The 26437-nt window shown below is 35.5% G+C and overlaps 1 protein-coding gene across 1 annotated transcript in view; it reads left to right on the top strand.

Annotated features, from left to right (window-relative positions):
• The window catches only part of TMEM232 (transmembrane protein 232), a 239302-nt gene continuing 212865 nt past the window's right edge, over positions 1-26437 (top strand). Inside the window, exons 1-5 of the mRNA XM_031448791.2 lie at positions 1-35; positions 1251-1339; positions 14108-14195; positions 23519-23630; positions 25628-25733. Coding sequence (XP_031304651.2) covers positions 14125-14195; positions 23519-23630; positions 25628-25733 — 289 coding nt within the window. The 5' untranslated portion in view covers positions 1-35; positions 1251-1339; positions 14108-14124. The remainder of the gene's footprint in view (positions 36-1250; positions 1340-14107; positions 14196-23518; positions 23631-25627; positions 25734-26437) is intronic.

Below are 26437 nucleotides of genomic sequence, written 5' to 3'. Positions count from 1 at the left end.
AACCAGTACCAGTCCGCAGCGACCCGAGCCCCGCGGTGAGTGACTACTGGGTCTTGGTTCTGATGACTTGAGAGCTGAGGTTATTGCCACACTCACCATGCCGGGGCAACCCGGAGCCCTACAGAGCCCCACAAATGGGAGCACCGAGTGGTCTACCTTAGGGTTTCGTAGCTCTGGCTATTTGAAGAAGCGTTTACTACTCGCGCCCCGAGCCCAGGCCCGCCATGCAGGTTTCTCCTAAGAATCTAGGCGGTCTCGTGGAAACACTCCTGCAGGGGCATGAGGGAGAAGGTGCGGGATCAGCCACCAGTTTTATTCAGTAGGGAACTAGCATTTTGCTTGAGAGACTAAAAGAGGTGGGGGAACTTTCTCATTGCTATCAGTAGGAGAATTCTTTTATTTTCTTCTGGGCTAGGGCTTTCTTGTTTCTCGGGTAACCCGTAATTCCTTAATTCAGTATGCCGCTTGCCTCGCTGGATCGTTTTCAAGTCCTTCTATACTTGGTGAAATTGCGGCTCCCTTCTCTGCCCCTTCTCCACCCTCCTGCCCCTGGCCCCGCAGACTCATTTGTACTTCAAAAACTTTTGGAGAAGTGTGGGGGTGGGGGCAGGGGAGGGTCCTTGAGGGTGTGAAATAAAAGCATTTTTAAAACAATTAATCTTGAGAAAAGGGTACAAGTTACCTATAAGGAAAAGTTTCTAGGAGTGGGTAAGGCGATGGTGGGATTCCCTTATTTACCTTATCTGAACAATATAGCTGAATGGATTCTATCTTTTTGGTTGTCTTTGATCAACTAACCTTTGCTCCTTCCTTAAGGTAGCGGTCTAAATCTTGTATTCCCTGGTGTGTGTTATCTACACGAAGGCTTATTATAATTTTAATATTGTCTCGTTCTCAGAAATTCTTTTAAAGTATACCTTTCCAACCTTGTTTTTACTGGAGCTTAAAAAAAAATACTAGGGATTAATATTAAAAACTTACACAAAATTCTGGGTCTATGCAAGATAGATATGGAATGTATCTAATTCATACTTAAATTTAAATTTGATTATTTGCTAGATGCTGTCATACATTTATTTATAGACTGTCTTTTTTGATGAAATATTTTTCTTGGGCACCTCCCCGCATATCACCTGGAGTCCTGTATTGGAGTTCACTGTCTTGAAATACTATAATGTTGTTTTACAGGCCAGTCCTTTTTCTCTAGATTTTTTAAGAGACCGTATTTTGTCTTTGTGTCTCGCAAACAGGGGGACCTCAAACATCATTGGAACTTTTATTTTTGTGAAAACTGAACCAAATTGAATTTCCTAAATGACAGCTGCTTAAAATGAACAGTGTGAGTACCATTTGGTAGTGTTGAAAATGGTCAAAAACAGTAAAAAAAAAAAAACAAAAAAAACCCTTTTATTTCTAGTTCATATGTATGTGTATTTGTGTATATAGTTTATTTCATACTGTATTTTTTTAATAATAAAAAACTTTCATTGAGCACCTGCTGTATGCCAGGCCATATTTTCTGTTGAGTATTGTAAACATAAAGCACTGGCACATAAGAGAAATCCAATAAAAGAATTCATGGACAATTACATCCATTTCTGCAATTCCTTCACAAACCATTCATCACATGAGTAGTTTGCATCAAAGCCAAATGGCTTCCTATGGTGGGTGTCAAAACTAAATAAAGAGGTAAACTGAGGCAAGCTGGAATTATCAGAAATTGAATTTATTTGGGAATAGCAGAGGAATTGCAGTTTGGGAAACAAACCACAGCAAGCCACAGGTGAGTCCGTTGAGGGTTTGGGGTGGGCTGTATTTAAGCAGAGGAGGTCCAAAGAGGGAGAAGTCCAGCCAGAGTCTGGTCAGTAAGTTCACTGACTTAAGGATGGGAAGAGATTCCTGGTAGATACTTACTGGTCAGGAGATAAATCCCGGATTTCTGTAAGTCAGACATTTATAGGAAATCAGTTTTGGAGTTCTTAGGTTTTGTTTTCCTGAGGGCAAGTGTGAGATTCTCTGGTTCCATTTTAGATTGAAATCGATTCAGTGAGTAAAAGAGATTTAAGATACCTAACCAAGTCAGAACAAAACTACCATTTAAGTATCAGCTGATTGCAATTTTCCTGACTAAATAAGTGATTAATACGAAATGAATGGAAATAGTTCATATTTAAACTCTAGTGGGACTTTTCATTGTCCTGGGCTTTCTAAATCATAGGTGAATACTTTAAACACTGCAGTTTTCAGTATTTTGAATATTGCTATTTCATATTAATTATGGATTATATTTACATTTATGATTTTGGAAAAATATCCATTACTTGGTTTACTGCTACAAAGTTAAAAACATGAAGTAGTTATGAGTCATAGTTGATGGACTTACATGTGCAGAAAATACTCTACTTACTTTAAATTGACTATGTACCCTCCAAGCCTTTGCTCTGCTTGGCTGGTTGAATATTCAGTCTTAGTTTTGACTAGGCCTGCCTCTGTCCTGGGCTTATACAAAGGTCTTGGGTGCTTCTGTATCAACAAAGCACTGGAGGGGCACTGCGGGGCATTAGGACACATTTTGTATCTATATGGTCCCCTCTGTTTTGGCCTACCTTTGGTGAGTTGCAGAAGCAGCCCCGGCGCATGGGCAAGCTTTTGGGCTCCCTTTGCATGTGGCATTAATTGTGCCAATCAAAGTGCAAGTGCCTCCTCTGGGAGGAGACTTAGCACGGTAATGAGACAAAGGCAACTTTCAGTTGGTTTGGGTCTCATTTGGGCAGGTGCTGCCCTCCTGGTCAGGCTGGAACTCGTTCAGGTCAGTTGATTGCTGCTGTCTTAGGCCTTTCTGGCTTGCACTGGTTCCGCGGTTTTGCTTAAAAGTGGCCCTCACCTTTAGTTTCTGTTAAACCAGTAGAGCTGTGGGCATTGATGAACTGATCATGCTGTGGAAAAGAAAGTAGGTTAGCCCCTGTACAGGTGTGGGTCTCTTTCCAGTGACACTTCCACAATCCCAGGAGTTTGAGTCCTCTCTACAGGGCGCCCAGGCTCATTTCTTCAATGAACTTTTTGTTTGTTTGTTGTCTTTTTAAGTCAGGAAAAAGCCAGTGATTGCAGGCAGTTCCAGCTTTCTGCCTTGGAGAAATTCAGGGAAGAAAGAAAGGGAAAAAAAATGTATACATCTCTCCTCAGATTAAAGAAGTACAACCCAAATGGGAGAGGAGTTCTTAAAAATACGTATAAAGATTTCATACTTAAGATGCATTAATGATACCCCATCGCCCATACTTGTCTTTTACAAACTAAACATCTTTAGTCTTTTAACTTTTTCCAAAAGGGGCATGGCTTTATATTTCCTCACCTTTGCCCTCATGCTGAAACTAAGCAGGACCCTGTGGGACCCTCCTGAGTACAAAAAAGCCTTTCTGTGTCCCCCATTTCTTGTTTGTAGGAAAAAAGCTTTGAGTCTCCTGGACCTTCTCTGAGTCCCAGAGAGCAGATGCAAGCAATTACTATTTAGGGGAGTTCAGCCTTTTCAGACGAGCTGCTCCTTCCCCTTAAGGCCTTTGCAATAAACCCTTCTCTGCTCCACGCTCCTCCGAAGTTTTTGGTTTGTTTGGCCTCCCTGTGTTTGTGTTCGACAGCAGTGGGGCTGGGGGGAGAATGAAATCATCGGGAAATGTATGTTTGGAGTGGTTACTTAGGCAGTCATGTAAAAGGTGAGAGCAGAGTAGAGGGAGAGAGAGCTGGAGACTGGAAGATAAGAAGTCACTGTATTAATCTAGGGAAAAAGTAACGGTGTCCTGATTTAGGAGAATGGAGGAAGGGATGAAAAGGAGACTTAACAGCTGCTTTGAAGAAAGGAGTCAATAGCATTTAGTGACCAATAGTGCCTCCCCAGTGCTTTGATGCTGGTTGAGCTGGTAAACAGCCTGCAGCAGGGTAAGGCCTGACAACAACCATGAAAGGGTGATTTACATGGAGCCTTAGTTTTTTTTATGATTGAAGGTGACAAATAAACTAAATTGTCTAGTTTTGGACTTAGACGTGTATTTCTGATGTTTTAAAAAAAAGGTTTATCTTGTCTGAGCTGCTGTCATTTTTAGTTCTGTTATGTCACTAAATCTAATTCTAATACAATATATTCTCTTAATCTTATTTTTATTGGGGTTGGTTGTGGTTGTGGAGTTGATTGTACACAGCTGGGTAATTACTGGTGTTCTCGATTGTGATTTCAATTAGATGTCAGCTGAGGCTCTAGTCTTCTGCAGCCATGACTGGGTTGAACATCCAAAATAGCTCACTTCCATTGCTGGCAGTTGCTGTTTGGTGTCACTAGGAAGCCTGGCTGGGTGGTCAGGTAGAGCTATTAACCCAAGCACTTACACGTGGCTTTCCGTGCGATGCTGGCCTTTAGCATGGTGGCTGGACTCTGAGAGAACATTCCAGGAGACTTCAGGAGACTGTGAGGCTTTTTTTTTTTCATGGCTTAGCTTTGTATTACTTCTGCCATACTCTGTTAATCAAGCAAGTCCCTTAATTAAGCCCAGATTCATGGGGAGAGTGAATTAGGTTCCATCTCTTGTGAGGAGTGACAAGGTCACATTGCAGAATGATATACTGTATGGGAGATACTGTACCATTTTGAAAATGCAGTCTGCTACCTTGAGTTTTGATACATACATGCACCCACGTTACCAACCCCAGAATTTAACATTTCCATTGTAATCCCTACTCTAGCCCTGCCCCACCATAGTCTTCATCATGTAATAGTTTTGCCTGTTCCTTAACTTCCTGTATATGGAATTGTGTAGTATGTTCCCCTTTGTGTTTGGCTTCTTTCATTCAGCATAATATTTTTCACTCAATGTATTATTTTTGTTGCATGTAGCGTTAGTTTGCTTTTTAATTACTGACAAGAATCCTGTTATATAAACATAACACAATTTGTCTATTCATTCTCATACTGATGGATGTTTGGGTTGTTTCCAGCTTGGGACTATTATGAATAACGATTACTGTAAACATTCTTGTACATGTCCTTTTGAAATACTGTTTTTGTTTCTTTTGGAATGAAATTTCTGGGTTGAGAGACAGGTATATGATTAACTTCCTAAGGTGCAAGTAGATTTCCAAAGTGGCTATAGCTTATTTTCACTCCTTTCTGTAACTTATAAATGTTCCATTGCTTCACACCTTACAAAAGCTGGTACTGTCAGTTTTTAAGAAAATGTTAGCCATACTAGTTACAGTGAAATAGAATTTAATTGTGGTTCTAATTTGAATTTTTTGAAGTTTAATAATTTTGAGCATATTGGCTTTGTTGATTTCCCTTCTCACATTTTATTCTGCAAATCATTAATTTCTGTTCTTAAAAATTCTCTTTACTTCCGGTTTTTTGGGAGTATGGCTGATACTTTTCTTTTATCTTACGTTAGCTAATTAATTTTAGCTTTTGTTTGTTAGATATAAGGGTTTAACATTTCCTCTGAAGTGCTTTTGTTGCACCTCATGAGTTTTTATAGGTATGTCTTTACTATCATTTAGTTTTAAATATTTGTGAAATTCCATCATTATTTCTTTTTTGATCCACAGTTGACTTAGTATTAGGTTTTTTTATTTCCCAGTGTATGGAATGTTAATTTATTTTTTTATTATAGTTCTCTAATTTAACTGTTTTGATGTCAGGACTATAATCTACTCATGTAGATTACCTACTGTTTGTAATTGAAGACTTACTTCAGTCTAGAATTTCTAGAAATCATACTTGGTGCTTGAGAAAAATGCAGTTTTCTGGTTGAATGCAGAATTCTTTGTGTCCATCATATTATATTGTTTAAAGCTTCTGTACCTTTGCTAATTTTCTTTTTGTTGCCTCCTTGACTTATAGTTAAGAAGGCATAACTCAAACTACTTTTTACTAATTGATTTTCTCAGAGCCACACTGGTTAGCTACCTCTTTCTCTACCCATATGCACACCAATGCATAACAGCCTTTCCTTTCCCACGGGAGCTTAGCTCATAGATTCTTGCCTTATAATTTCTTGGATTTCAAGTTTCCTTCTTAGCTCTACAAAGCTGCTTTTAAAGACAGGACCCAAAGCCTATGTTAGTCATCTTTTCTGGAATTGAAACCCATGTCACTAATTTTGCTGTATTGTTTATTCATAAAACTTGTAGTTGAATGTAATACATATTTTGTATGTGCAGATTATTCTGAGATTTTTATGTAGATATTTTTCAAATAAACATACTGTCCCTTTTTTCCTTTTTTTAAAATATTTTTGTTGGCTAGGTTTACCTACAGAATCTTGGATAGTGGCAATAATATGGATATCCTTACATTGTTACTGGCTTTTCAGATAAATCTAAATTTTGCTTGTTAATTATCACATTTCTTTTCCTTTCTCCTAGGTACTTAAATTGAGTAAACTACTAATCCTAGCTTGTAGAATTTTTGTTCATTTTTATAATCATGAATGGAAACTGAGTTTAACTGAATTATTCTTTGGCATGTGTAAAATATTTTCTACTTTTTTGCTTTAAAGCCATCAGTGTTATGCTCTATAATAATAGATTTTATAGTATTAAATTATCTTTGCTCTTCTGAGGCTAACCTTTCTAAGTTATAAAGAATTATTTTTATTGGTATTGTTGGATTTGGTTTCCTTATGTTTTATTTAGAATTTTTGCAGCTATGTTAATAGGTGAGATTTCCCTACAAATTTATTTTCCTGTACTGACCCAGATCCTGTAACCTTGGATTTTGTAAAAATTTATCCCTTTTTGTTTAGGATCTGATAAGATTGTTGAAACTCTAAAAGAATTTAAGATAGTAACATTATGGAATACCTTAGAAAGGTAACCTGGGGGGAAAGAATGAACATAAGAATAAAAGAAAATAACAAACTAAATAATTGTATTAGCCATTTTAAAAGCAGTTTTTGTTTAAGTGTTCAGGTTATTCTTTTCGTTTTGTAAAATTAGATATTATGTCTTTTTTTGGTCTATTACCACTTAGAGAAACCTGATATATATCATATACTATATATTATGTATGGTGGTCTTGTGATTTTTAGTTAAATGCTGAGAAAATTGATTAAATCTGTAATTGTGAATCAATACTTTAATACATTTTATTGTAAAAACTTCAATCATGCAGGAAAGTTGGAAGGCTAGTAGATAAATCCCCACTTACTTTTAACCGAGATTTAACAATGATCAATTCTATCCATACACTGTGATGCATTAATTACATGGTATATTTATATCAAAAGTGTTCATTACTTAATGCATTTGTGTGATTAGTTAAGAGTATTACACAAAGAACAAATAGTGATGAGTTATATTCTCCACTTGGGTAATAAGAACTCACTAACAGGAGATACCTTTATATTTATATTTATAGATGAGTATACTGAGGCATCTGGAAATTAATTTGCACAATGATGTAGATGTAATGTGTGCTGGAGCCAGAATTTACAGTAAGCTGTTGATTCCTGCCTTTGTACACTTAACCCGTATACCACACAGGAGTCTGATGGGGGACTTCACAGAGGCAGGGAGACAAGCCAAGGGAGGAGTGTCGTGATTAATGAGAAAGACATTTATTTCTAGAAGGGATGGTAGACAGAGTCAGTAACTAGAGGGATCAAGAATTGCCCACCTGGAGATCATTGTCAGCCTTAGAAAGATTATCTCAGTGTTGAGGTAACAGAAACTAGATCCCAGATACTGTTTTGTGCACTGGGATAAATTTGAGGGTAAATAACATTTAATATAAAAATCGTGTCTGATAGAAGTATAAGGTAACATCAAGCTGTTTATTTTCCCACTTCAGATAAATATGCAAGGTAAATCTTTGGAATCTATTTAAATTATTGTAAATGATCTCTGTTAAGGTGATAGAGAAAATGTGAGTTATTGCAGACCATACTCTATAGTGGGATGCTGTGTGTGCCAAGAAATAGAGCAAACGAAGAGCCGGATCTTAGAAATAGCTGATGTCAAAAATAATGAAGAATTTTGCCTTTTATTTCAGAATTTGAGGGGAGACTTTATAAAAGAGAGTATCCAGTCTTTAAGATCAGTTTTATTTACTTAAGATTTTGTGTCCATTTCAATCCACAAATTCAGTCAGTACCCTGCATTTTTGGGTACTATAAAGAATAAAAGGATATTTAAATCTTAAAGATCTATTTAACTTATAAAACAGCTTATTTTTATATTTGCATCACCTTTTGCTGATTCAGGGAAAATGATGACTATTTCTTGACAATGATGTCAATGTGAAATAATCTAATTTAACAAGTCTACTTTAATCTCTTTACATTTAATTGTTGTGATTTCCCAGCAGAGTAAAAGAAATGAATTTTGTATTTGATAGGAGAAAAATGAAAAGCTTTGGCTTCATGTTAATTTTCTATTCCTGTTTTAAAGTGGTCTTTGTGTTACTGGCTCTGGTCCTTGGACTCTAATCAATAGAAATTGATAAGAGGCCAGGGGAAGAATTCAGGCAGCACTAGGGAGCAAAAACAAGAAACAGGTATCCTTGCTCATTACCCAAGGAGGGCGGGATGGTTCCTTAAATGGGGTGAGGATAGGGGCAGATCCATGGGTCAGAGCAGAGGGGTGGCTTAGGTGGTCTGCACACCCCCAGGTGGTGCTACGCACAGGTGTCATGCACAGAACCTTGCCTTTGCTCTTGGCATCCCAGAAATGGCAGTTGATTTGTGGCCTTTTGTATCTTACGGTTCATAAGTGCCCCAGCTGTGGGTGCTTGCAGTTATTTTTAGTCCCTTGTAGTTTCTCCGTATTCTGTTGCTCGAGGAGACTTGGTTTGTCCAGGTGCAGGCACTCCAGTATAGGGTCCCAGGTCCCAGCCTGTCTCATACGGTTACTGAAGAGCATGAGATAAGCCACTGTTTGCCTCTTTCTGTACAATTCACTAGTCAAATCACTATATGTGACTGTTCTGAGGACGCATAAAAATGGTACAAATGATTCCTCTTGCAGGTTTTGATAACTGGTTCAAAAAAACTTTATCAAATAGTGTATTGAAAGCTGAAAATTAACTTGACTAATGATTAATATGCGTGACTCTAGTTATATTAATACAATGCAAAACTCCCTGCTGCGCCTACAGTGTTAGTAGTAACCAATTCCTTGAGGATAACTTCAGGTTTTGGACTGTACTGAGAGTTTGATGAAGAATATTCTTATGAAAAGACTAAACATTTTGTGAAAGTTGGTAACACTTTGAGATTCTATTTTTTTGAGGTTTTTTTTGAGGGGAGAAAGGAAGTTGTTTTAAATCTTACTTCCTTTATTTACCCGACTAAGGGTTTAATTCCAGCATCTCTGTGGGAGACATTTCTGAAGACATTGATCTCTTTTTTCTGGAAACTTTAGATTATTTGGCTACTGTTTCTTTTACTCTTAGCCAAAAGCAATCCTAACTAAAAATACATTAGGGAGTTGTATTGTCTCTCTGGTATATCCCAATAATATTCAAATAGTGGTTCATAAACTAGTGTTGCTTAAGCACTGTTACTACCAAAATAAGCCAGAAATCCAGAGTAAGCTTGTCTTTTACAGCAGTTTGACATTTTCTACCCATCCATCCTGGGGAAGTCTCATCAGCAGGGTGTTATGGAACTTGCATGTTGAGCAGATGGTGCAAATACCTACCACTTTTACCCACAGATGTGAGGAATCTTTGGATAGTAGGTTCAGTGATCAAGAGAGAAGTTCTAAAATAGTCTCTAACCTCTTGCAATAAAAAAAAATAGGAATAATTGTTGTCAGTCTTGTGTCACATATCAGGAAACAGCTAAAAGCTCTAGGCCAGTATAACTAACACAAACATATAAAGACCCATTTGCCTTTAATTCTCCTTCTCTTCTATTATTTTTCTCTCTGGGTGGCCTGTGCTTTTTCCTTTCTATTCATCTGACATTAAACATTTTAAATTAATTTATCTCAAGAGTATGTCTGACTCGAATTTTATTTCCAAGCTCCATTCTGAAATACATAATGTTTTATGAGTGATGGGGTTCCTTTGGTCTTTTGCAGACTTTGTCTACCTAGCCTACTTAAACATGTATCTTCATAATTTTGTCTGATTCACAATAAATACTTGTCAAATTTGCAACATTTGTTAATAGATTTATCAGATTAACTCTTGAATATTTCTACTTCTTTATTATTCTGTGCTTCCATGTACTTTATCATGCATCCATTAATAATTGTTTGTAGTCATTTTCCTAAGTGCCTTTTAAGGTGGAAATATCCAATGTGATGATGTTAACTGTTAAAAAAAAAAATGAACTCCTGAATATATTAATCCTACTTGGAAATAACTTGTATTTTATATTAAAATTAGGGCAACTCTGAACGACAGCCCTGTTTATAGCTCATTACAGCTGCTGCCTTAATACGTTTGCTCTGTATTCTAAAGGATATAGATTATTAGAAGCAGTCTTTGCTATAACTAATAGCAAAAGATAATGACGTTTTGTGTTGATAATCCATTTTGCTGGATATTTTCCTATTGTCCCTCCAGATCCTCCTTCCATCCTTCTCCATTCTGCCTTGCATTTTATGTCCTTCTAGTTTGATTTAGCTAATGGGAAGCACAGATAGATAATTGGAGTTGAGTGCAGGAGGAGCGTGAGATCACATTTCCTATTTTCTGGGCTCCTTCTTAGCAGGCAGCCTCAGACCAGTTGCATCTCTCCACCAAAGGCTGAAGATTCTTATTAAGCACCACTTCTCTGTTCTTTCTGGGTCCCTCTTCCCTTCAGTCCTGAGAGTGGTAACAGTTCACCCTCTTCTTGCCAGCACTTGAGAATGGCAGCACCATCTTGGGTTTTTTTTTTTTTTTTAATTTATTATTATTATTTTTTACTTGAATAAATCTGACCACATCTTTGGAAAGTCTGTTCAGTTACCCATTTGAGGGTGCCATCTGTTTCCTGCCAGAAACTTGAGTGATGCAATGATCAGTTTTAAAAATTAGCTATCTTACAAATGAAATGCAGAATAATTCAATATAAATCTGACTTCCCATTTCATTACTTTAGTTTGTGTTTGACTACTAAACACAAATAGTATGTCCTAGTTTTTGCCATACATGTGTAAAGTATGCTCAGATACACTTTAAGAGGGAAATAAATCTGGATGTGAAGGCAAGCAGAGAAAACAATCTAAATAACAAAAAGACAGGAGACATAAAAAGAAATTTACAAGTCACTTTAAAAAACAAAGCATAGAAAAAAAGTCTATCGCCCATTTTTTAATCGGGTTTTGTTTTTTTGATGAGTTGTATGAGGTGTTTATATATGTTGGATATTTATCCTTTATCGGTCAAACTATTTGCAATTATTTTGTCCCATTCAGTAGTTTGTCTTTTCATTTTGTTGATGGTTTCCTGTGCTGTTCAGGAAAGCTTTTACATTTAATTAGGTCCCATTTGTTTATTTTTGCTTTTATTTCCCTTGCTTTAGGAGATGGATCCAAAAACATGTTGCCCTGATTTATGTCAAAGTGTTTTGTGTACGTTTTCCTCTAGGAGTTTTATAATATCTGGTATTACATTCAGGTCTTTAGTCCATTTTGAGTTTATTTTTTACATGATGTTAGAGAATGTTCTGATTTCATTCTTTTACATGTAGTGGTTTAGTTTTCCCAGCACAACTTATTGAAGAGACTGTCTTTTCTTCATTGTATATTTCTGTCTTCATTGTCATAGATTAATTGATCAAAAGCGTGTGGGTTTATTTCTGGGCTATTTGTTCTGTTCCACTGATCTATGTGTTTGTTTTTGTTCCAGTACCATACTGTTTTGATTACTGTAGCTTTGTAGTATGATCTGAAGTCAGGGAGTTTGATTCCTTCAATTCAGTTCTTCTTTCTCAAGGTTGTTTTTGGCTGTTCTGGGTCTTTTGTGTTTCCATACACATGATTTTAAAATCATTTGCTCTAGTTCTGTGCACAATGCCATTGGTATTTTGTTAGGGATTGCAATGAATCTGTAGATGCCTTGGGTAGTATGGTTATTTTAACAATATGGATTCTTCCCCAATCCAAGAACACAGTATATATTTCCATTTGTGTCATCTTAAGTTTCTTTTATCAGTGTTTCAGAGTTTTCAGAGAACAGGTTTTTGCCTCTTTAGAAAGATTTAATCCAAGGTATTTTATTCTTTTTGATGGGATGGTAAATGGGTTGTTTCCTTAATTTCTCTGTCTGATTGTTTGTAGTTAGTGTACAGAAATGCAACAGATTTCTGTGTATTAATTTTGTATCCTGCAACTTTACCAAATTCATTGATGAGCTCTAGTAGTTTTCTGGTGCAATCTTGAGGATTTTCTGTGTATAGTTTCATGTCATCTAAAAACAGTAAAAGTTTTACTTCTTTCTTTCCAGTTTGGATTCATTTTATTTTTTTTTCTCTGATTGCTGTGGCTAGGATTTCAAAACTATGTTGAACAAAATTGGCGAGAATGGGCATTCTTGTTTTGTTCCTCATCTTAGAGGTAATGCTTTTAGCTTTTCACCATTGAATATGATGTTAGCTGTGGATTTGTCATATATGGCCTTTGTTATGTTGAGGTAGACTTTTTTAGGGGAAATGCAGATGGCCACACAGGCACATGAAAAGATGCTCGAAATCATTAGTCATAAGGGAAGTGCAAATCAAAATCAGTGAGATACCACTTCACACCTGTCAGAATGGCCATCATCAAAAGGAACACAACAAATGTTGGCAAGGATGTGGAGAAAAGGGAACCTTTGTACACTGTTGGCTGCCTGTAAGTTGCTGCAGCCACTGTGGAAAACAGTATGGAAGTTTCTCAAAAACCTAAGAATAGAGATATCATATGATCTAGCAGTTCTACTCCTGGGTATATATTTGAAAAAATTAAAAACACTATTTGAAAAGATACATGCACCTTAGTGTTCATTGCAGCATTATTTACAATTGCCAAGACACGGAAGCAACCCAAGTGCCCATCAATAGATGAATGGATAAAGAAGATATGGTGTGTGGACACACAGACACACACACACACACACACACACAGACACACAGACACAGACACAGACACACACACACACACACACACACACACACACACACTGGAATACTACTCAGCCATAAAGAAGAACAAAACTTTGTCATTTGCAGCAATATGGAGGGACTTGGAAGGCATTATGTTAAGTGAAATTATAAATTAGAAAAATATAAATACTGAATGATATCACTTATGTGGAATTTAAAAAATACAACAAACTAGTGAATATGACGAAGAAAGAAGCAGACTCACAGATACAGAGAAAAAAACTAGTGGTTACCAGTGGGGAGAGGGGTTAGGGATAACGTAGGGAGGGGGGGAGTGGGAAACTATTGCAGACCCTGGGTATAAGATAGTCTCAAGGATGTATTGCACAGCCTGAGGAATATAGCCAATATTTTGCATTAACTGTAAATGGAAAGTAACCTTGAAAAACTATATAAAAATTAAAGTAAAAATACAGAAATTAAAAAAAAAATCACTCATATTCCTGCCACCCATAAAAAAACATATAAAACCAGAAAGCATAGTAACCTAATAATGATGGTAAGTACTTACATAGTTTCCTCTATTCCAGGCTCTAGTCTAAGCAATCTATGTATTTTGACCTGTTTATTTCTTATAACAACTCTAATAAGGAGGTACTATTCCCATTGTGCAGGTGAGGAAACAAGCACAGTTAAGTAAATCAGTCTGGTTGTATCCTCTTAATTAATATGCTATGCTATTCTTCAAATAGTTTTGCTGATAAAACTGCTAAAGTATTACAAAGAGTGAATATGATACAAAAGGATAAGTTTATAATAGTACTATAGTAGAAATAAGAGGGTTTTTCAATTCCAAGTTGGGTTGGACTCCTAGGTCTGACAGTTTGAATCTAAATCTAAATTTAAATTCTTTTGTAATGTAATTTTATCCTTAAGCCTGATTTTCCTTATTGCCACCCTTTTCCCCATAAACATGAATTCATATGAAATATATTATTTGACACTGAGTACATTTGTATTTTAATATAAAATATAATATTTCTCTTCAGGTTTATGATCTGGGAATATGCCTGTTAACAAATCACCTGTGATGAATAAATCTGGAGTAATACCTTCCTCTTACCATGAAAAATCAAAGTAAGTTTGAAAAAATTTTATATTATTAAAGTAGTGCACCTTATATATTGTAGAATTTAGAAAGGGCAGAAAATTGTGAACAGTGAAAAAAAATCACTCATAGTTCTGTAACTAAGGATAAGAATGTGAAGGTTTACTATTTTTTAAATAAATGGCTTCATTCTTTGTAATCATATATTTTTAAATCTTGAATTGTTTTTTCTTTAAATTAGGCGTTTTTCTGTAACTTCAAGGCCTTTTAGGTTGCCATGATAATCCATGAAATGTGTAAGAAAAAGTATTTAATAACTTCTGCAATGTGAAGCATTTTAGTTATTAGCCCTTTGCTGTTTCAGATTTAGCAATGATAGAATGTTTTTCTGCATTTCAAATTATTTACTTGGGATAAAGTTTCTGAAATGAAGTTACTGGATTAAAATTTGTTGATAATTTAAGTATTGAATGTGATTTTGAGAAATTTTTAAGAACTTAAAAATGAAAAACTTAATAGAATACATAATAAAACTTACATGTTGACATGTTTGTTTCAATTATTTCTCTTTAATAAAGAATAGATCATGTATGACTGAAGCATTATGCTGTACACTAGAAACTGACACAACATTGTAAACTGACTACTATACTTCAAAAAAATATATATATCTATTAAAAAAAAAGAATAGATGAGCAGAGAAACTTGAAGCTCTTTGACCACATCCTCCCAACTACAATAATTGTGGTATATATCATATCCTTAATTTTTTCTACTTTAATATTAAACAATGTAAAATTATATTTTCCATTCCATATCCTAAAGTACATACCTAGGAATGGAATTGTTGGGTATACTATTTACTGAAGAGGACTTACCAATTCTCAGTCTTCAATGATTCGTGATTTTTGTATTTTGGTTAAAAAAAATCTCTCTCCACCACAAGATCATGTAGATAATATTATACATTATTTAAAAAAATCTTATTGTTTTGTTTTTTATTTAATACATATGGAAGTGATTTTTGTTAATGGTGTTAAACACTGTTGTGCATACCAAACTGATCAACACCATGTATCAAAAAGAACATCCTTCTCCACTTACTTCTCTAGTACAACTATTGAATAAATCAAGTGTGGGCTCTGTATTCTGTTTCACTGGCCTATTTGTCCCTTTTTACAATAATGCCACACTGCTTTAGTGATAAAATTTAATAGTCAATTTGATAGGTTTTCCGAATTTGTTCTTCAGTGATACCTTTCGTATTATTTTTATTTAGAAGTTTTTTTTTTTATTGAGGTTTGAGTTATTTACAATATTGTATTAGTTTCAGGTGTACAACCTGATTCAAAATTTAAAGTTATAAAATATTGGCTATATTTCCTGTGCTGTACAATATATCCTTGTAGCTTATTTTATACATAGTAGTTTGTACCTCTTAATATCCTACCCCTATCATGTCCCTCCCCTCTTCCTTTTCCCCACTGGTAACCACTAGTTCTCTATATCTGTGAGTCTGTTTCTGTGTTTTTTAAATATTTTTTTTGTTTTATTTTTTACACCCCAATTATAAGTGATAATGTATGGTGTTTGTTTTTCTCTGTCTGACTTATTTCACTTAGAGTAATAACCTCCAGGTCCATCCATGTTGCAAATTCATTTTTATGGCTGAGTAGTATTCCATTATATGTATATACCACATCTTCCTTATCCGTTCATCTATTGTTGGACACTAAGGTTGTTTTCATGTCTTGGCTCTGTAAATGCTGTCAATGAACATTGGGGTGCATGTATCTTTTAAAATTAGTGTTTTCATTTTCTTCAGATGTATACCCAGGAATAGAATTGCTGCATCATAGGGTAGTTCTATTTTTAGCTTCTTGAGGAACCTCCATACTGTTTTCCACAGTGGCTGCACTAATTTACATTACCATAAACGAGGGCTGCCCTTTCTACACATCCTTACTGGCATTTGTTGTGTTCTTTGTGATGATGGCCATTCTGACAGGTGTGAGGTGATATCTCATTGTAGTTTTGATTTGCATTTCTTTGATAATTAATGATATTGAACATTTTCTCATGTGCCTATTGGTCATTTGAATGTCTTCATTGGAGAACTGCTTGTTGAGGTTGTCTGCCCATTTTTGTATTGGGTTTGTTGTTGTTAAGTTGTATGAGCTGTTTATATATTCTGGAAATGAAGCCTTTGTCAGTCACATCATTTGCAAATATTTTCTCCCATTCTGTACGTTGTCTTTTTGTTTTGCTTCTGGTTTCGTTTGCTGTGCAAAACGTGTAAATTTAATTAGATCTCATTTGTTTATTTTTGCTTTTATTTCTGTTGCCTGGGTAGACAGCCATAGGAGAACATTGGTGATATATGTCAGAGAATGTTTTGCCTATGTTTTCTTCTAGGATGTTGGTTTATCATGTCTTGTCTTATATTTAAGGTCTTTAAGCTGTTTTGAGTTTATTTTTGTGAATGGTGTGATAGAGTATTCTAACTTCATTGATTTACATGTTTCTATTGTGTTTTCCCAACACCACTTGCTGAAGAGACTTTCTTTTCCATTGTATATTCTTGCTTCCATTGTCAAAGATTTACCATAGATCTTTTGGTTTATTTCTGAGCTCTCTATTCTATTCCATTGATCCATATGTCTTTTTTTATGCCAGTACCATGATGATTTGATTACTGTAGCTCTGTAGTATTGTCTGAAGTCTGGGAGGGTTATTCCTCCAGCTTCATTCTTTTTATTCAAATAGATCATTCTGTAATTGTGTTGGTACTTCTGGTTTTTAGGAAGTACCAACCAGGTTGGTTGATACTCAAGATTTCTATCTATTTCAGTTCACTTTTTTCACCTTCCCATATGCCAAACTGAACAAAAGTATAGCCAGATTAATTTTTAATCCATGTATTTATTACACTATGAAATCTGGATTCTGTTTTTATTTATCTTGTGAAACTACTTTAAAGATCTCCACTGACTTTCTAAACATTAACTCTAATGATACTTTCAGTGTCCATAGTCTTGCTATCTCTGCAAGATGTGCATTTAGATCATCGTCTTCAATCTGTTCTTTGGTATATCAGTCTAGGATTGTTTCTTTGCATGGAACAAGCACACATTCAGCTTAACTCAAGCAAAAAAAAAGTGTAATGGAAGGATGTAGGGCTGTCTTGTGGAACCTGAGAGCAGAAGGTATAATCAGGCCTCATTTGTTCATTCAGTACTTACTGTATTTTCTGTAAGAGACATTGGCGATAAAATAGTCAACAGATGTAGTCTATATCTATACTAGACCGCAAACTCTGGCTATACATCAGTAAACCATCCAACAAATGTTGATCAGGGCTACACCAGTAGGGCTACACTACTTAGTTCTCTGCTTTGGGGTATTTTTTGTCTTGAATGACATTTCAGCAAAGGCACTGCTTGGCTATACATGAACTTTCAGCTCTAACATCTCTAACATCGACTAAGTAATGTATCAGCTAATTAAAAATCCCTGGAGGGAAGATTGGATTGGCCTAGTCAGATGTCTGTTGTGACCCAGTCAGCCATGGTGGGGGCAAGGGAGGATAGAGTCATATGGTGTTAATATAGAAGTTAGACCCACTGGCTCGGCAGGGACCATGAACAATTCTCAGAGAAAGAGTTTACACCCCAATTGTACATACATTTGAATTTCGTTGCAGTACTTTCCTGAATTTCTTATTATATTTATTGCTATTTCTCTCTTGCCTCCAAAGATCTCCCTTGACTCTTTTTTCTCCGTACTCTTCCTCTTGGCATTTCATGGCTTTGAGTGTGTAGGTAAATCTGAAATCTTTATTTCTAGATCTTTTCTGCTTCTTAATGCCTGCCTCACAAGTTTGCTTGGAGTATAGACCTCTCTAGTTGGTTGTCTCACAGATAAATCATAGTATGGCCAGAATGGCAAGAATCATCTCCCCACATTCCTCCATCTAATTGTCTTGATGCCAACTTCTGCTACTAATTGATTGTCTCAAAACCTTAAGATGATCTCTATATCTGCCCTCACAGTTTGTTTTCTCACATCCCATTAGTCATTAAGCCCTATTGATTTAGCTTCTACCTAATCTCTTACATTCACTCACTCTTTATCATTATTATGGCCCAAACTGCAGTCCAGACTTTTATTTCTTACCTAAGTTGTTGAAATAGTTGCCCCACTGTTTACTAATAGTCACTTCTCACTCCAAACCATTAAACATAGGACTTTCAGTTTGGTCATCCTAAAGCACAGCTGTAATCTCATCACTCTTCAGCTGAATAATTCCCTCTTATTTATCAAATAAAACTCAAAAGTCTGTATATAATATTTAATTAGTACCCACTGTAAGTAAGAGAATCTAAAATAGCAATGACAGCTAAACAAAAGAGAAGTTTATTTTTCTGAATGTAGTCAGTCCAGAACTGGTATGAAGATCCAGGATTGAGATTCCTTTTAACTGGCTACCTTCTGCACGCAGCTTACTCTTAAGGGCATTTCATGGTCTATCATGGCTGCTGAAGCTCCAGCGATCACAGTCATGCTTCATGCAGCAGAATAGAGGAAGGACTGAAGAAGGGTTTGTATGATTTTTCAGGAGACTCCTCAGAACTATCTGAATTTTACTTATTTTACTGGCTGAAACCTAGACATTTGTGCATACCTAACTACAAGAAAGAATCTTTTAGTAAGAAAAGAAGAGAAATTGATGTAGGCAACTGTAAGTCTGCCACAGACTGCTACTCAATGCCATTTGTGTTTATCTTAACCTAACATTTCTATCTTTATTTCCAATCTTGATTTTAAGCATTCTGTCACTCTGTGCTAGGTTAAAACTATTCTTTTTCTTTATTTCTACTTGATAGGGTAAATTTGAAGCAACTATAAAAAGAGGACTCTAATTTCGGTGGATTAAGCAAGATGGAAGTGTATTTAAGGGACTTTTGAATCCAGCAGGTCTAGGCTGACAAGAAGGCTGTGTTTTTAGGGTCAGTGAGAAACTCAGGATCCTCATTATCTCATCGTTATACTCATCTGCCTAATCAAAGCCTATTCAACACCATATTTGTGTTCCAGTCTGCTGGAAAGGAAAAAAAAGGTCTCATTCTAGGAGAACTGGCCTGTCTTTAAGTTAGAGGTGACCTGAGATTTGCATATATTATATCTGCTCACAACCCTCTGGTTTGGCCATGTGGTCATACCCTGCTGCCAGAAAGACTGGGAAAGAAAGGCACTAGGTGGTGATCCTGTGACCAGGAAGACACAGACAAGAGTTTGAAAGGATGACTGCCTTTCTGTCATAGTCCAGTTCCTGTCTGTACGTCAAGGTACAGCTCAAGTGCCATTTCTGCAAAGAAGCTTTTTCTGAATCTTTAACCAAAAACAATAATGCTTGTAACTAATAGTTATCCAGTGCTGAGTGTATGCCAGGAACTCGACGATGTGTTCCAGCTTAATGCTTATCAGAATTCTACAAGCTTTTGTCTTCCTTTCCACAGATGGAAAATGATAGCTCACACAGATTAAATGATTAAGCAAAGATTATAGCACTAGCCAGTGTTGGAATCATGATCTCTACTTCGGAGTGCCCCAGAGGATTTTATTTCCTTTTTTTTTTTTTTTTTTTCAGTGTGTTTCCATTATATTTAATCACTTGTGACATGTCTCACTTCCCTCCTAAATTGGGAACTTCCTATGAGCAGGCCTGACTCCTCTCTTAGCCCTCATTGCATCTAGCAAATATCTTGTATGTGGGAGGCTTTCATTAAATGTTTACTGAACAAATGAATCGTCAGCTTAAAAAAAGTTTTGAATTACAGACAATGTAAATAAAGAGTCGCCCGGATTGGGTATCCCCACAGTCAGAAGACTTTAGTATATTCCCTTCATATGAAATTGGCATAATGACCTTTATTCACTACCTGTTTCATAGGACTGCAATTTCACACTTACAGTAGATTGCATTTTTCTTTGTGAAATCTTTTGATATTTTGAATAAATTGGAATGTGTGAAGCTAAGATATATTTTCCTTTCAAATGCCTGTATTTATTTTTTCAAGTTTCCTTTTGCTTCTTATTATGGGTTGTTTATCATTAATGAAGCATTAATTTGTGTAACAACCTCTATTTGTGATGGACAATAAATAGTTAAAAGAACTATATTTCCCATTAAATATTTATTGACATGACCTGTGGGAGACCAATTAATGTACTCAGTCTCTATACAGAAAGCTAAAAAGCATTAGCTTTCCATGTTTTTAATAATTCATCACAGGCCACAATCCATATTGAAAAATAATTGATAAAACTGAAATTATTTATAAAATATATTCTAAGCATAGAAATTCAATTAGATATTATTTTCATCCTGAGGCTTTACCCTGCTTTAGAAATAAAATGATATAAATGCATTTTGCTCGGAGCCTATATAAAAGCTGAGATAAAATACCTAATTTCAGAAAAAATATTTTTAATTTGTATTTGAAACCCTTGGATATTGTGTGTGTGTGTGTGAGAGAGTGTGTGTTTGATATGTCTGAGGGGTTTCTGTGGTTGGTGGTGGGGAAATCTGCTTAAATGAGATGGTTTTAATTTGGATTTCTCTTTTAATGATGTTAATCATCATTTCATCTAGTTATTGGCCACTTGGATTTCTTTTGTCAATTACCTGTTTAAGCCTCTTTAGATTTCTGTTGTTTTTGGAATTCTGTATATATTCTGGATATATTATGGATATGAGCCCTTTGTCAGTTCTATGTGTTGAAAAAATGGTCTGTTATTTGAAGTTTTGCCTTTTTATTCTCTTAGGATGTCTTTAGATATATTTACAAGCAGAGACAATAATCAAAATACTCAGCTGTCAACACAGTGTGGAGATTGATAAATCAAAGTAGTGTTCATCTACTGAATATCAGGCCTATGTACAAGGATTTTTAAAAATTACAGCATCAGTTAGAGTGGCTAGAATTAAACTGGGAGTAATGAGATATGTCAGTTAATAAAGGAATTATTGTATTTGTTGTGTACATCCATACTCCTGCATATTAGGGTTAGTTGAACTTGAGGAATATCTGATAAGTTTAATGAAGAAAGCATGCTATAGTGTTGTATACCTGGTTGCATTTACTAAAACGAGTGTACACAGGTTGTTTTATGTTTGTGAGTATCAAGAAAGGTACACAAAATTTTGCACTGACCCATTAATCTGGACTGTTGCTGCTGGGTAGAATTGGAGGCAGTAGTGTCTGGAGGTACCCCTGAATGTATAGTCTGTTATAAACAGCACTGCTATGTTAATACTTTTTAAAAAACATCTAATTTCTAATGAAATTTATAAAAAATTAAATGGATCAAGAGTCCACTTTATCCTAATTCCCATGACACTCTGTACTGATGGGAGGATTAAAGTTGATTTGGACTCTTCAGGCAGAGTAGGTCCATGTCGATCAAAGATGTATCACCTCTGATGACTATTGAGAGTTTTCAGCCAACTTTTACCATATCTGTCTAAGCAGATGTCTCCAAAAGGAGGAGTGAAATAGGGAACAGAAAGTCAGGAGTGAAGTTACTTACTTCAGATGCCCGATTCTAGCAGACTGTGAGTTCTAACACCTCGGCTCTTCCGCTCTTCTACTATAAGCTCCACGACGGCAAGGTTGTGTGTTCCTTTCCCCACTGTATCCCAGTCCCAGGCTTAGTGCCTGATACGTAGGAGTTAGTCAGTGAGTACTCACAGATCTAGTGACTGAATATGTGCAGTCACTTAGGGCAGCAGTTAAAGAGTTGCTCATTCCATTAGTTGTTCTTTACTGGAATATTTATGTTTGGCTCTAGTTTTTAGGGCACCATGCCATTATCTCTCCTTGTTCTGTGATTCTGTGGCATTGTGATTACTTTTTATATATATCTGTCTTCCCAGTAGGACTGTGAGTTCCTCAGGGGCAAAATCTGATTTTTATTCATTTTTTTTTCCTATATCCCACACAGTAACTAATTCAGTAAATCCTGAATATAGTAAGTTGTTGAAAAAATGTGTTTTATTCTCTCAGATCACTCCTATGAATAGCATGACTCCAACAATTATTTGAACACATAAACAACTCATTGATTCTACTACCTGTTCATTATTCCCCCGATGTCACCTTGGATCCCAGGCCCATTTTTAAGCTCTGTGGTATGTCACTGTAATCACTTACTCATTCTCTTGCATACACCCTCAACATGTTTTTCTCACTTCTCTTTGAAATACTTGTCTACTGTCTCTGTACTTTCCCTGCTGGATCCGTTCCATTCACAAGACTTTACCATATGTGTGCTAATTACTCAAAATGTATATCTTTCCCCTGAAATTGAAACTCACATCTAACTGCCTGTTCTACATCTCCACTTGGATGGCCGTGGCCATCTCAAACAGAACATGGCCAACTGAACTTACTCTTTATCCTCACCCCATATCTGCTCTTGTAGCAACCTTCCCTATCTCGATAAGTATCAGTTCCATCCTTCCAGTTACTTGGTTCAATCATGGCTCCTTTTTTTTTTTTCCCTCTAATGCCTAATTTCTAATTCATTAGGCAGTCTGGTTGGAGCTAATGTCAAAGTATATCCATTATTCAAACCCGTCTCTTTAATTACATTGTTGTAATCCTGATCCAAGCCAAATGACCCTTCACCTAATTTTATGTGTGCTGTCCTCCTAGCTACCCCCTCCCCACCCTGACTCCAATTCTTAACACAGCATCGGAATGATCTTGTTAAAACTTAACTAGAATTATGCCCCTCCTCTTATCAAAACCCTGTGATAGCTTCCCATCTCATCCAGAATCAATCTGACTCCTTGTCACCTCTCTGACCTTACTACATACATCTTTCCTCTCCTGCCCACGTTACTTCAGCCACGGTTGGACTGATTCCACTTGCACGGAAGGAATAATGGTTTAGCTTAAATTGAACCAACACTAATACATGTGAGGAGATAAGTCAATTTTCAACATATTGAAGAAATGCTGGATTTTACTTGTGAATAAGGCCTATACCAACAAGACTTCTGGCAGCTACTTCAGAAACTTTTTTTTTCAGAGGCTACAAAGTTCTTTGATGTTACGAGAATTATGTTTCTCAATCCAAGAATATTAAAAGATCAATCTAGGAGGCATGTGTATGTATATATGTGTATACACACACGTAATTTTACTGATATGTTTGTGAGAAACATTCTTATTAAGGTAAAGTACTTTTTAAGAAAATAGGTAGACTTAGCCACTGGAAGTTGATTAATTAAAATTTGTAACTGATAGCTATAATTATTATTATTACTATTATTTTCGTTTAGGTCACCATTTTCAATCACAGAAGAATTCATCTTGAGATTCAACGAAACAAAAAATCCAAAAGAGGAGGAAGAATTGTTGGACATAGCTAGAAAACACATTGTCAGATGTAAGGTAATGGTATACTATTTAAAAAAAATTTTTTCTTTTCTTTCTTTTGGTTTTACTATTATTTTTAGGGGGAGTTTATTAGGTATACTTATTTTTTTTATTTTTTATTTTTTATTTTTTTTAGAGGAGGTACTGGGGATTGAACCCAGGACCTTGTTCATGCTAAGCATGTGCTCTGCCACTTAAGCTATACCCTCCCCCCAGTAATGGTATGCTGTTTGGTTACTTAGTATGTGAACTTTCTCTTGTAGTTGGATGATTACATGTTCTAAAATACTGAAAGAAAAAAATAAGAATACTCCTTTCTTTAATTAAAAGTAGGCAGAGTTTAAAATACTAATGCAAATTAAAGTTAAAGCTTATAACCAAGTAATCCAGTGTCGAATGGCTTTTTGAGTGAAGATTCTTCATATGGCTGTAGCCACTAGTCGAAGAGCCCACAGCAAAATATGCAAAGCTGGTACATAAATTTTTGATAATGAAAATTCTACTGTTTTCTAAATAAAAGTTAACTGATAGGTCATGTGTCCCAAAGAGGAAAGAAAGCTCTCCTCAACGTTCACTCTAAATGCACGGAGTAGTCTGTTCTTTCTCGGTAACAAACTATTCACCTAAGTTAAAAAAAAAAAAACAACAAAACTTTCTTTAAGAATATCTCATTAATTCCCAAATTTTCAAACACATGAAAACAGAAGATGAAGTGAAATAAGTCCTTATTTTACTTTTTCTTCATTAGATCCAGTTTTGGCAGAGAAATAATATACATAAGATTGTGTTTTAATAATAAACAATCAATGAAATAACTGCACAAAACTGAAGCCTTAATTAAGCCTTAATTTTTGTTTGAACTTTTTCCCCAAAATTCGATACCTTACTGAAGTATAATTGATTTACAATGTTGTGTTAGTTTCATGTATACAGCAAAGTGATTTAGTTATACATACATATATATATTATTTTCCAGATTCTTTTTCATTATAGGTTGTTATAAGATATTGAATATATTTACCTGTGCTATACTGTAGGACCTGTTGTATATCTCTTTTATATGTGGTAGTGTGTATATGTTAATCCCAAACTTCTAACGTATCCTTTCCCCTTTTATTAACCATAGTTTGTTTTCTGTGTCTGTGAGTCTATTTCTGGTTTGTAAATAAGTTCACTTGTATGATTTTTTTTTTCAGATTCCATATATAAGTGATATCATGATATTTGTCTTTCTGTGTCTGACTTTCTTCTCGTAATATGGTAATCTCTAGGTCCATCCATGTTGCTGCACATGGAAGCCATCCTGTTAAAAGTGTGGTTGTTACTTCCTAGTTACTTGGTTTATGGTTGCCCATATAAAAAGCTTTTTTTTTAATCCATGAAAAAGTTGATTAGAAAAAAGAATACACTTTATGCATGCAGATAGTTGCCAGCAGGTACATATATCTGTGAGCTTCTCTTCACTGGGCCGACTGCTCCCTGGGGCAGCCCCAGGAGTGGGTCCATTAAGGTGAGGCGGGGACAGTCTTTATCTCTTATGTTCATTAAATTCAGTCCATCCACGGTGAAGTAGCTGGAGTTTCCAGCAAACTGGCATCAAGCTAATTTCTGTTAAATCACATTTCTTCAATAAACTTTTCCTTCTAAAATCAGAGATTCATTCTTGTGTTGGCAAATGAAATAGAAGTAATCCCTAGAAAGTAAAGAGTGAGAATTTTCAGCAAATGACTAATGATACTACTGAAAATATTAACATTCTCTACATTTTAACGCTAATACAGTTTACATAAAATGTCAGAAAATAGAAATAATAAAAGCCAAACTGTAAACCTTAAAGAGCATCAGTGTGATAAAATGACTTTGGCATTCTCTCTTAATTATATTTTCAATGAATCAATAATAAAAATAAATGGTAACAATTGATAAGTAAAATATAAATAATAAAAATAAACATATATTAAATTTTAAAAGGTGTATATTTTGTTTACCTCCTTCATGCTTCCCTGTAACAGAGGAAATTGGGTCTCAAAACCTTAGGCACTGGGAGGCATGTGCATCTTCCTACCGCATGGACTGAAGTAGTATATCTGGCTCAGTGCAAAGGAGAAATCCAAGATGGTATGTGCTCTAAACTCATCTTAGTTCCCCTAAGTGTTTTCTAGATTAGCAGTGAACGCATAATTTGAGAGCTTCGATATTTAAAAATTGTGCAGGAGCCAAGGAAAATTTGCCTTTCTCTATTGAAATATCTGATAGTGTTTCATTATGAAAGTTCCTTTTGTAGTTTTGAATTTATGAATTTGACTGCTCAACTTTTTAATTACAAAATTGTTTTAAAAAGAGTGGCTCAGCAGAGTCTTTATTGCCTTTTTCTAAAATTAGTAACTAATTAAAAAGGAATATAAAATGTCATTTAGTGATTTTCAATTACAATAGGCACTATACTTTAGAGAAACTTGTTTCCTCATTTTATAATTCTTTCTCGTAAAACATTAACCAAATGGCCATTTGTTTTTCACTTATTTTAAACAGCCATTTTACTCATTACCTTTTCATTTATCACTTCTCATTCCTGTGTCTCCTTTCAAACCACCCTTCAACCAATCTCAAAAAGAAATTAAAACACATTATTTTTAAAGAAGTAAAATTCCTTCTATCATTATCCCAAATTTTATGGGAATGCCTTTTGAAGTGAGTTTTAGAATATTAACCACGAGGTCAGAGAGTATTTCTCCGTGTAAGTTGGCTTTTGTAGTGCTGTCTGGGAGCTTTCAAGCAACAGGACGGGTAGGGATGACTTTGCATTTAACTTGGCTTTATGG

Source organism: Camelus dromedarius, chromosome 3 (genome assembly GCF_036321535.1).
Source record: "Camelus dromedarius isolate mCamDro1 chromosome 3, mCamDro1.pat, whole genome shotgun sequence".
NCBI lineage: Eukaryota > Metazoa > Chordata > Mammalia > Artiodactyla > Camelidae > Camelus > Camelus dromedarius.
Note: the sequence above shows the minus strand (reverse complement) of the source record. Positions and strands in the feature narration are given on the sequence as shown.